Source organism: Aethina tumida, chromosome 3, assembly GCF_024364675.1.
Source record: "Aethina tumida isolate Nest 87 chromosome 3, icAetTumi1.1, whole genome shotgun sequence".
NCBI classification, from domain to species: domain Eukaryota; kingdom Metazoa; phylum Arthropoda; class Insecta; order Coleoptera; family Nitidulidae; genus Aethina; species Aethina tumida.
Genome location: NC_065437.1, coordinates 21,297,431 through 21,310,922, shown reverse-complemented (window position 1 = coordinate 21,310,922; position 13,492 = coordinate 21,297,431). Strand labels below are relative to the sequence as shown.

The 13,492-nt window shown below is 29.9% G+C and overlaps 1 protein-coding gene across 11 annotated transcripts in view; it reads right to left on the bottom strand.

Annotated features, from left to right (window-relative positions):
* LOC109604827 (glutamate-gated chloride channel) overlaps positions 1-13,492 on the bottom strand; it is a 65,980-nt gene that overhangs the window by 24,657 nt on the left and 27,831 nt on the right. For all 11 annotated transcript variants that reach the window (XM_049965100.1, XM_049965099.1, XM_049965101.1 and 8 more), the window contains exon 3: positions 348-434. In XM_049965100.1, coding sequence (XP_049821057.1) covers positions 348-424 — 77 coding nt within the window. In that variant the 5' untranslated portion in view covers positions 425-434. The remainder of the gene's footprint in view (positions 1-347; positions 435-13,492) is intronic.

The window sequence follows — 13,492 nt, the reverse complement described above, 5'->3', positions numbered from 1 at the left end:
AGCCCGTAATTAGAACAGCCGTAATAATTTAGATGGTTACGAATTTAAATTAGCACGCATTAAACTAGTTTAAGCTCTGTCATCTTTTAATTATAATTCCTAGCATCTCATCTCGGTTTTAATGTCCTGTGAGGGTATAAACCGAGGGGCGGCACCTGCGAATAGCCGCTCGTAATAGTTGTGGTCGTTTGAGGACATGACCGAAGAACTAGAATTAAACGTTGATTTACTGATTTTAATGTCGCCACCTAAACTGTGTTTATTGTTATTATTAATCGATATCAAACAACAATTGCTGCTGTTGCCGCTATTACATAGCAAGTCGTTTCCCATTAATTGTCACTTACATGTCGGACAGGGCCAGAGTTTGCCTTGTCACAAGTAGGATAGCTGCCGCACGAACTAGCATCCAAGGCTGACCCATATTAGGACATCTGCAACAAAAATCACATTTTCAAATCATTTTCGAAATCAGTTTTAAATCTTCTTGCCATTATTGAAACGAGTTGAAGTGAATTACGTCCGTCCTCCCTAAATATGCCCTCGTAATCAAATTTTCAACTATAAATATCAAAATGCGAGTCGCAGAAATTAAGGCAAAGTGTTCGAGTCACTAATTAAGCACTTAATTGTGAACTGGGACTTTCAAATGCATAATGACCACGGACCGTGGACCAAGTTTTAATCTATTTAGGGCGCTAAAATTAATCAGGATATAGGAAACCGAAACTAAATATCGATTTGGGAAGTTTTGGTTGATTTTGCTAAAGGGTATGCACGCGGTCGAGATATTCGAATAATTTGTTCAATACTGTAGCTTTGCTCAAGTTCAATAGTTATTTATAGTATTCGCTACCGAATAATCTACTGTTTCTGTAATTGTGTTTCGGTATATTATGATGCAGTGTTACTGTACTCTGCGCCTTGGGGACGCTAATAAAATTACGATTTTACTGATGTCAAATACCTCAGTTGAGTTTTAAGTGATTGAATGCCGTTGTTGTACGAACAATTTCTCGTATTTTACACCATACTTTATTTTTAAGTAATATGAAATATAATGTATAGCCCATATTATTTCGACAGAAGAATGCTTTTACTTTAAATTGGTGCGGTATCATGTTTTCTTATAATTTCATTTGAAAATATAAACCCGGAATGGTACTTTCATACGAGACTGGAAATTACCCAAACGAGGGCCATTCGGATAAATGCGCCTTTGCTCCGGAGGTTTTCATTTAATAATTTTCTTATTCGAGATTTTTATGGAATTAGACTGGTTCCTAAGTATAAAGAGCAATAAAAATCTAGCAAATTATTTTTATGCGTTCAACTATTTTCAAAAATATTTATTTAATTAGTTGTTATACAGAAAACTGAATGTAGTTCATATTATACCAGATGATTAATCGACTGTTCATGTACAGTTTTAAATGACAATATTTTACATTGATGAAACAACGAATGATTTATGATGAACGATATCAATCAACCAACTTCAATTGTAATCGATTAAATAAATTGGAAATGTAGATAAATTTTCCTTAATTGAAAAATCCACGATTATTTATTGGACGGACGAACGATTTCGATTTATCATATTTATGTGTAAACATACATATGCGTCTCAGTTGTCGTAATATTCAGATAAATTAAAGAAAGATTATCACACGATACTATAATACAAGCCACTAATATGATATTTTTTTGGTGACGAAAGATAAAAAGTTGATTTTGGAAATTGTTACTTTCATAAATTCAAAAGTGCTAACCGATTTGTTTTTTCAGGTCTAGTTTTCAAAGTACAGACTATTTTAATTCTGTTCTGATAAAAGATATAAGTAAAGAAATAAAGGTATCTTTTGAGGTTGAAATAGAAATTTCATACTCAAAATTTAAATCCAGTTAGGCCCACATTATATTCTCTTTACACTTATCTATCTACAATATATTTGGGAGAATGTACCATGGGAAAGAGAACAGGGTATCAATGATTTGGAAGGAAACAAAACTGCTGTTTGTATCAACTCCTGTTTTTGAGATACAGGCTAATTGAATTTTAATTTTGATAAAAGATATTAGTAAAGAAATAAAGGTATCTTTTAAGGTCAATATACAAATTTCATTCCCAAAATTCAAATTAAAGTTATGCTCATTTTACCTCACTCTACTTTTATCAAACTCAGTACGTTCCACATTTCATATGTAAAACAAGTGATGAACATTTGAGTGTAGGAATTAGATTTTTGAATATAAAAGACACAATGGACATTGGTTGTCCAATAATGAAAACAATATTGACTTTCAGGCAGAATTTACAATTGTTGAAAGTTAAGAATCAACAAGAATTGATAGATCTTCTCAAAGAAATTGAAGTATCTAATTATTTTCATCCTGATTAACTAAAAATGATAAACTTTTAAGTAATAAAGAAATTAATGTTGTTTTTAAATAGCAATCAACTCAAAAATTAGATATCTGAGACAAAATTTATGTCATTTTGAATATCGCACAAAAAATTATCCGGGAACAGATAAAAATTTGTTTTATAAGTAGTTATATATAGAAAACCCTCAAAAAATGTATATGTAGATGTTAAAGTGTAATAAATCATAAGAAAAGTCCCTAAAATTGACGATTAATTAATTAAATTAAAAATGTAAATAAAACTAAAGCCCAAATTCAAAAAAATGTTTTATAAATAGTTCCATATAGAAAAACCCTCACAAAAATGTATATGTTAAAGTATAATAAATCTTAAAATTAGATTAATAAAGTAAATAAAATCAAAAGTCTTAATAAAATTAGTGTTATTATTATTATTATTGTAATTATAATTATAATTATAAATTATTATTTACTGTTTTTTATACATTCTGTGAAACACACAATTAATTATAAACACCATTTTTTTAAGGAACACATATAATTTGAGCGTATCTTATATCATCGTGTCGCCAAATTCTTTGAAGGACTGAATAGAGCCTGATTTATGGAACAGTTTAAAAGGACCAGCTGAAAAGCCAAAGTTTCCTGATTACAACCACAGTCCAGAATCGCTCGACCTCAGTGGGATCTTTGTGAACAGCGTTCATTAGTTGTTATAGGATTTTCTTTCATTTGAAACGCCAGTCTTCCAAGTTTTATTTGCTCTTTTTCTTCCGAGTTTTGGAACAGTCATTTAGAAGCGGGTCGCCGCCACTCAATCATAACCGTCGTGTCATTTGAATTAATGATCACTGGAACTCATAACTTTTTTAATGTCGAATCAACTAAAGTTGCAATTTCGGGACTTAATATTCTGGTTTTGAATATTAATTGTAGATTAAATTAATTACTAAAAAAGTAATTATTAGTCAAGAAAATTAATTAATTTTAATTAAATAATTACAATATCATTACAATAATTAATATAATATAAATATGTTTTTATTATTAACATTTTTTGTATATTTCAATTAATAGTAGGTTCAATTTTACATAATTATAGTTAGGATTATTATTATGACATTTGTACTAACATAAACAGTATTATAAATAACTGGTCAAGAAAAGTTTGCCTATTTGTAGTTGTACTTAACAAAAAATCCTGTCTATTTTCTAAATGGATTTCTATTTACATTAGACAAACAGGATATGTATATCGATTGAAACGGATTATAAATTACTAATGGTTGACATTTATAAAAAACCCTGCCCTTATTGATTGGTATATAGGTCATCTTTGACTGACTGAAGTGGAAGAATCAACAAAGTAAAATTAATTAGATTAACAAAAAATGGACGTTAAATTCCAGCGTTACGGCTAGCAAATTTAATATGGGATAAAATATTATCCAGGAAGGGAACTGACATCATCAGCATCTAAGTTTATCGAAAAAGTACTCCTAATTAGGAAGTGTCACTTAGCTTATCTAAAGCGTGAAATTTGCTTGACGAGACGCTGATAGTGCCCATGTTTTACGACAGTTTCAGCGCCCATTTCGATACTCCAAAATCCCCGGAAAACACTGTTAATAGGATTTTGATGATAATTAAATGTCGTTAAAGTCTCGTGCCAGCTTAAAAACTTGTTTCTTGTGTAAGTTTCCTTACACTGCATAGTCCTTTGGCTCAACCTATTTTCGAGTGGATTTTGTTATTTTCTCCCTAACATAAATATTAACGTTTTGTATGTAAAATGTGAGAGATTTATAGTGATGAAGTCACAATTTCTCGGGGTCCTTTATTTGACTAGCGGGAGACGCAGCACAGGACAAAATATTAAACTATGGAACTTTAGCTAGGATAAATGAGGTGAGGGATTTGGGGCCGTTCCTGGAGAGTCTAATTGAACAATTCGTGCGCCATATTGTACGTAATTGCCCACTAGTTGGGCTTTTTCATACTCCTCTGCGACAGTTGTGCCCTATTTACTTTTGGACAATTTATTAGCGTTGCGATCCAATTGCTTTAGAAAATGTCTACCCCAGTTTTGAGTTTTTTTTTAATGTTTAGCTCATTTGATATAATTTATGTCACCTGCAGGTTTCAATTTATTTCGCTTGAAGCTATTCCAAAACGCCAATGAATCAGTAATAACTAGGTTGAACGGTTTGTTAATTTCGTACCGTATTTTTAAATTACATTCTTTTGTTAGGTATAAATGAGTTGCACGTGTAGAACGGTGAACTGCACGATGCCCTTAGACAGCGGGGAAGTTGGAGGGTCATGGACCCGGAAATAGGACAAGACTAAGTATAAAGTTAAGTTGTTCTTAGGATTTTAGGATCGTCCGAGAAAATTACCGCATCTTCCCCAACTCTTATACTACGTGCTGCATAATAAAATATTTTTGATCGATATATAAATATTAATAGAACTGGGAAATACATTTGAATATTTTATAACAAATGCTTCTAGAAGGTTAATAATTAACTACTTTTAAATTAATATTCTCTAAATATGAAATTAAATAGCTACAACAGTTTAAATATTTTTACAAAGAGGTCTCAATAATTAAAAAAAAAATAAACTCCATACAACACATTTGACGCATTTGTGTTTTTGATTAATTTTGAGCCGTTATTTATGAATTCATTCTTGAAATTAAAAGCAAATATTTACATCTAGTTAAGGTTAAAACTGGACAAAGAAACAAACCGCTTAAAAAAATTACGTAATCGCTGCAAACTGCAGTCTTCTTTCCGAGGGGACGTAGGTTTTATTCACGTTGTCAACGTGAACTTCCGTTATAATCTCCAGCGTCTCGCGATTTTTAGTTTCTTTTCCTTGAAAATGCCGCGTAACGTTATCAAAATGTTTGCGTCATGTGCTGATATTATATTCGCTGCCACATCTGAGGACATATATCTGAAATTTATGCAGTCTATATAGAATATTGTATGTAGGACCTTGGCGTAAGTTGGTCTTTTGCTTGCATAAATTGTCACAAATTGTTGTTTTAGATTACGTGTGCGACATAAATTTAAATGTAGGATGGTAGATTTTACTACTGGAGGTGGTGTTTATGGCCTGTTAAATAAAATACAGCTCTGCCCTCAGAGAACCATCACCGAAGCGGAAAATCAAAAAAAGAAATAAAGTAGCTTTTACATGTAAAATAAGTGGTCTATGAGATACCTTTAGTTTTAATTTAAGACTACGTTGAGTCACAAAGTCACAGTGGTGGTTAATATTAATATTATAAGATGTTAAATATTTTAGCCATCGCTCTTTTATTTAATATTAATTAATACTGTAATATTAATTTACTATTATAGTTTTATAAGACGTGACGAGCTCTTAATTTTAATAGGAAGGCTCTCTTCATCTCAGTTTTCCATTTTTTCTTCAGTCTCATATGAGAACATCTATATCTCGCCATTACTTGATCGTACACAAAATTTCTATTAAACTTTTCTGTAAGGAATTGAACGCTCTACAAAAAAGGTATTTAACAATTTTTTCATAACTCTTACCGTTTAGAAGTTATACGAGGTCAAAGTTTGAAGATTTTAACAAACATTTATTTATTTTTTTCGTGGATAAGTATATATTATAAAATGACCAACATACATTTTTATAGGTAATTGTATTTCATCGATTACTTTAACTATTTAAAAGATATTAAATAAACTCAAATTTTTATGAATTCATGATATAAATGGATAAATTTTATATTTATTTAAATATTTATAAAAAATTATTAAAATCAGTACGCATTGGGATTCGAATGCGAATCTTCTAAAGTTTTGTAGAACGTATAATTTCCGTTGCGTATTTTATAATATTTATGTATATAGAGTTATAAAATTTAGAAGTAAAAAAGAAAATTTTGTTAAATTCTTGAAACTCTGACCTCCGTTATCTAAGAGCACCTTCCTATTTAAAATTACTTTTTAATGGTATTTAGGAACCAATTTTTCAATATCGGAAGTTAAAAAAAAAAAAATAGTCGATTTGGCCCATCCTAATATATACTATTAATATAATATATGGCCAGTCTATATTCTTTTAAGCTACTGAAATTGCTGTTATGAGATCATTTAAATTAAATTTCGAATGTGGTTATAAACGTGATTCCTCATGTCTTTCATAGGGATTATGCCTGGAGAGTCTAAGGAACTTTATGCCAGAAGAATTGAGGCATTTTTTATATAGTTTTCTCTGTAAATTAAATTTAGACTCGTGACTACTCTTGCAAAGTAGACACAACAATAACAAAAAAAAACAATAAATATTGTTATTGGCGTTCAATTCAAGTAGGTTAGCTCGTATTTTTAGTATTTTAATAAATTGCTATAATTATGGTCACTATTGTATAGAAAAAAATATCTTACGTAATTTTTGCAATGTTGTATAAGCTTAAACAATATTTGTTATAATAAAATTATTATATTATCAAAAAATGAAAAATAGGGTTACCCTCAACGTTCAAATCAGTTTGTTCTTTAGTGTAGTCATAAAATGGAATAAAAAATATGAAAAAAAAAAAAACAAATTGTAGCAGCATTCACTAAAAAGAGTTAATAATCCTTGTTTATATTGAAGAACAAAAGTATAAATTTCCGTTGAAAACAAACATAGTCATAACAGTGTCTGGTTGGGTATAGAATGAACAGCTCATATGGCGTCACTTGTATTGAATGTCATGGAGTTTGTTGGACGTGTGATCTCGAAGGATTGAGCAGTTAATATGCAAAGGACAAAGATTCGCGGTTAACAATGTTGTCTATGCAGACATGTGGTATTCCGCAGCACAATATTGATCAGGTCGGCGGCGACGTGGCCTCAATGAAGGGCAAACTTACCGACAGTCAAGCTCCACGCTACTTTGTGGTGCCGACCCCCCCGACTGGATTGTCGTGCACAAAAATTTTATGGATTACGATCATGGATAATGGAGACTGATTAACCCAAAATTTGACGAATCCGATAACGGTTTTTGAATGTTACAAAGGCAATAATAAAGTTACAAATATTAATAAATCGATTAGACCAGCAGTAATTAACTAAATTAATTTTGCCAATTAAAAATTAATAATAATATAAACAGAATTGATGTCATAAAGCCAGAACATTCAGCACAACAACATTTAATATAGTTAATTGATTGTAACATTCGACGTTAGGGCAGGATTTAGAAAAGTGTTGGCCAAGATTAAATCCCAGAGGATTTGCTGTTCGAGAGATATATCCAAATTCACAAATTTCCCTTTTATGTGTTTTCAATCCGATGAAAGTTACAACGAAAAATATGAATAGTTTAAGAGTCTCTGGTCCCAGGGCCACAGAATTTTCAATCAGGCTCTGTTCCACGTTATATTATATTCAACCTGGTATGCTGATTGAGTTGTAATTTAAATGACTCATTCAGGTATAACAATATTTCAGCAAAATTGGATTCGTTCACTAAATAAATTAATTAATTAAGCATGTGTTACGATATACATTTTGTATGGGTATTTGCGCATTTCAATGTTATTTGTTTTGAGTTTTGAGATTAATTTTTAGTCAAATTTATATATTATTATTGTATTGAGAAATTCAATATGTTTTTTGCTTTATCAATTATTTTTGTTACATCCAAATAAATAAATAAATATATAAAATGGTAAAATTTAATTGTGGATATATATATATATATCATTTGTTCATTCAGGTGTTCATTCCTTCAGTAATTCTATTTGAACTTTGTTTAAAAAATTTACTTTTTAATAATAATATATAGCATATCTTAAAAGTCTTTTGACATTGTATGAAATTGTGTTGAAATATTTTCAGTGTTGAGCAAGATAATTATTCTTTTTATTTCTGTAGTCACTTTTATGCGTTGTGTAATAATTTTTTGTACACATATTTGACATTTATTAATATGTATAATATTCTTGTCCCACGTAGGACAAATTCACTTTAATTATCTTTTTATATCAATCCATAAAATTTAATAGTAGATAGTTTATCATTGTATTATTTAGTTATGGTAGGGTTATATTTAGACCGACTTATTGATTTTATTCTAGGAACGTTTAATAAATTATTTCTTAATGCTACAGGTAATCAAGAAAATTATTCCATGAATAATAACAAAAACACTTTTCAAATAATTACTTATCTATGTTTTAAAATGAAATGAATTAATTTATTCGTATTTCCAAGTGTAATAACCATAAGTCAGCAAAAAAATAATAAGTAACAACCCTCGCCGGTTTTATCTGAAACAGTGTTCTGGCTTTTTTCTTAAGAACGAGAAAATAGATGGCAATCGCTTATAATAAGAACGTTTAAAGCATTCCGGCGACATATTTTTCTTTCTTATCGTTGACAAAAAGCAAGACGTCGCATTAGTGTCGACGGAATAATTGAAATAAAAAAAGTGTTTCAATATTGCGTTTGATGAATATCGTTTCCATATAAAATTACTTTTGTTCACGAAATTCAGGAAAACATAGTATTCACTTTGTAAATTTAAATTTTTTTCCTAGATTAGAACAACAATGAGTTGTTTATTAAGTTTTTTTATTTTGATAATATATCAAGTTTGAAAAATTTGATCTGGCTTCAGTCAGCTGGGCGAAAAAAGTTCAAATAAAATTAGAAGGAAAATTTATGGCCGGCCCAGTTATGAAATTTTCGCTTCGCAAGCGTAATGAAAACTAAACATCGAAAGAGATAGAACGGTTCTGGTAATTTTTTATAATGAAAACTGTGTGCAAACTGACCGTCACATTGTTTTGTTGATGTGGTGAATATAAATAGATAATGAATGCGCGACTAACTTTCGTATGTACCACAATTCCCTCTGTGCTAATCATTCACAACAATGTAATTGATCAATAATAAAATTTGTTCAAGGCCGATTTCGATCTAAGAAACATTAATTATTCACACTTTGATTGGATACGATGCAAAAACCACTGAGTATTTATTTACGCACCGAATTACTGGTGGATGCAGCAAGTGTTTTTAACCAAAAACCCGTAAGTTTACTAACACAACTTCAGTGATTAATTACTGTTTATCGATTTCCTAATTCGACCTAACGGACCACGTAATTAAATATTCCAACCTTTTGCGAAACGTTCGGGCATAGCTGCAAATGTTTGTTATGAATTGGAGAAAATTAACGAAAATTTTAACATCGCTGACTTTAATGAGACAAATAAATCTTGGGAAAAGGTTGAATTTTCTGCACCATTGTTTCATTTGCAATTCATTTTACTTGTAAAAGTAGTTAGGATTATGCATCAATCATTTTTCTTTTATGTTTAAAGTCAAATGGGTTGTAATAAATTACTATATGGGAAAAATATCATTTATCAACGTCTTTAAATGGAGTTCTTAAGTATTAACTAATTTATTTATGTCGTGGCTTTTTGTCATTTAGCTGTGTTTTTAAATTACAATTTTTTATGCAATTATAAGAACATAATTTATATTGCATGTATGTGTTTAAAGTATCATATTTTAATATTAATGAAAGGATAACTGAGAATGGTTAGCATTTGTACTGCATGCAATTGATTAAGATTTTCATTTGTTGTAATTTTTCCTCCTTTGATATTATTTCTGTTATGTTATATTATATATTAAAAGCAAATTTTCATACATAACGTATATGTACATGTGTACCTCTTCTTTAGTTTTCTCCGTACCAATATCCTTAAATCTTTATGTAAACTATTATAAATGGTAGAAATATAATATAAATATGTTTTGAATTACAATTTTTTGTTAATGAGAGGATAATTGAGAATGGTGAGTGATACTGCTTGTAATTGATTAAGATTTTCATTTGTGGTAATATAATATAAATATGTTTCAAATTACAATTTTTTGTGTAACTATAAAGACATAATTTTGTATTTAAAGTATCATATTTTAATATTAATGAGAGGATAATTGAGAATGGTGAGTGGTACTGCTTGTAATTGATTAAGATTTTCATTTGTGGTAATTTTACATTATTTGATACATTATTTCTGTTATGCTATATTATATAATAAAGTAAATTTGAATAAAAAAAACTTGTACACATATATACACTATCTTTTCTTTAGTTTTCCCAGTACCGATATCCTTAAATCTTTATGTAAACTGTTATATATGGTAGAAATATAATAAAAATATGTTTCGAATTAAAATTTTTTATGTAACTATAAAGACATAATTTAAATAGAACGTTTGTATTTAAAGTATCATATTTTAATATTAATGAGAGGATAATTGAGAATGGTGAGTGGTACTGCTTGTAATTGATTAAGATTTTCATTTGTGGTAATTTTACCTTATTTGACACATTATTTCTGTTATTCTATATTATATATTAAAGGAAATTTGCATGAAAAAACATGTACATGTATATACTCTATCTCTGTTTTAGTTTCCCCAGTACCAATATTCTTAGAACTTTCATAAATAATAGAAATATAATATAAATATATTTTCAATTACAATTTTTTATGTAACTATAAGGAAATAATTTAAACAGCACATAATGTATCAAATAAGGTAAAATAACCATAAATGAACATCTCACCAGTCTCAATTATCACCACTCTCAATTATCCTCTCATTAATATTAAAATATGATACTTTATTTCTGTTATATTATATCATATATTTAAAGCAAATTTGGACGAAAAAAACATGTACATGTATATATACTACCACTTCTTTAGTTTCCCCGGTACCAATATTCTTAGAACTTCTTAGAAAACTGTTATAAATAATAGATATATAATATAAGTACGTTTTCAATTACAATTTTTTATGTAACTATAAGGACACTTATTTTATATAATATATTAAAGGCAAATTTGAACGCAAAAAATGTGGTCACATGTATATACTACCCCCACTTTAGTTTCCCCAGTACCAATATCCTTAGAACTTTTGTGCAGACATTCATAAAAACCGTTGAGAAAGGAAAACGACCACCTTAGTATAACTGCATCTTTATTTGCCTAGACAATGGACCGACAGTGAGATCTTTGAACTCGAACAATATCATTCTACCAGTGGTAAACAACCGTTCTGGGATGAGTTTATTACATTTTTTTTCGAACGCTTTTGAACGTCCCATCATAAAAATAAATGGTTCACTTCGTTTAAATTTTCGTATTGGATTGCGTTTTAACAAAATTGTTTTTTACAAATAAAAAAAACGGCCTACACTAGATGGGTAAAATGTTTGAAGTTAACAGTAAAATTGGAAAATCACTCTATTATTATTTTGTTGGTTGCGATAATAAATAACGCTAACAAGTCAGGGTAACATGAAAATCAAACATGCATCAGTCATATTAAGTCATTCTAATTATTACATACATAGGTTTTTACATAGTTTCAAGTCACGTCACGTTTGTATTATATATATTCAATTTTAATTTAGCGCCTGCATATTGAATAATTTTGGTTATTAGATTTCTTTCCTAAGATAATAATGTATAAAAAACTAGAGGATATTTCTTGTTGGACATAGTTAAGCACTAAAATAAAGTTATCTAGCTAATGGCAAAATAAAACTAAAATAAAGTGGCAGAAAATGAAACAAAGCAGCGTATATTGTTAGCACCAGTAAAGTAATTCTAATTTTCGTTTTGGGGGTCCATATGAGGTTGTTAATTTTGATGGTCCTTGGCTGTAGCACACATAAAAACCAAATGGCAATTAGATTAAATAAATCGTTTATTATCGAATTAGCACCTTCCATAAATGTTGTTGTACTACTGGTCGCCAAAACACGATGTGCGATAATTGAAGTATTAAAGGCCCCTTCCGCTCAATTACCGTATAAATATGTGCCGACTCCATTTTTAACACTTTATCAATTTGTGCCTTTCAACATGAAGTACGCGTTCATCCTTACGGTTGTGATTGTCCTCGTCTTGGTAAATTCAATCCGTTACCTATTTGTGTGTTGCTATTTAATTAATCGTTAAATTTTAGTGCATTATGGTATGCATACAGGCCGATGAGGTTATAGACGAGACGAAAGATTGGACAACGAGGATGGACAAAACAATGGACACCGCCAAAGACGCCATTCAATCAGCTTATGAGAAAACTCGTGACGCCGTAAAACATGGTGCTAAAGAAACTGGCGAATTCATGAAGAAAGTCGGTGAGACCATCCCATAATTGAATTACATACTACATACTCATATGCCATTTTTGCCATTTTAGGTGAGGGTATCAAGGAGGGAGCTAATAAGGCCTATGACACGGTTAAAGATGCTGTTGATTAAGTAGTTCAACTGTAATAAGTAGTAGTAGTGCTTCTAAACTTTAAACTTAACACATTTACATTTTATCGATTACGTTAACTTTAATTACAATTTAATTCTAGACTAACAATTTTGTTGTTTTATGTATTAAACTTTCTAATTTAGCAGTATTTTATTGTTTATAAATGTAGTTGATTTGTGCTGGTAAATTAACATATTTGAAATTAGATTAACATTTTATGTATTTGAATTAGGGTCAATGAGAAATGTAACAGGGGCTTAATAATAAATAATAGTAAAGCACGTCGATTTAAATCATGAACATCGGTCAGAATACATCATCAAGTAACACACAACTGGCGAAGACAATATATTAGTTATCGCTTTGGCACTAGTTGTGCCTCAGGGAATTACACCGTGTCCCAGTGATCGTAATTAGGGAGGACAAAGGAGGAAAGGTACTGATATCTGGTTTAATTAATGTGACACAGCTCCCTTAAGTGCCATTATCACAGTAGTGGTTCTTTGGGTCGTTTTTCGTACCAATATTGGAGTATCGAAGTTCTGCGGCTGAAGTCGTTTAAATATTTTATGAGGTATGTTACGGTTTCTCAAACTAAAACTACAAGAACTTCTCTGCACAAGTGATGTACGCCGTTTGGGTGAATTATTAATAAATGAAAATTACCCTCATATTTTTCGGAGGCTTAGACCGTACTAAATTTTTATTCGAGCCAAATCTGATGGAGTAAACATTAAATTATTCAATGTGGGGAAAATCG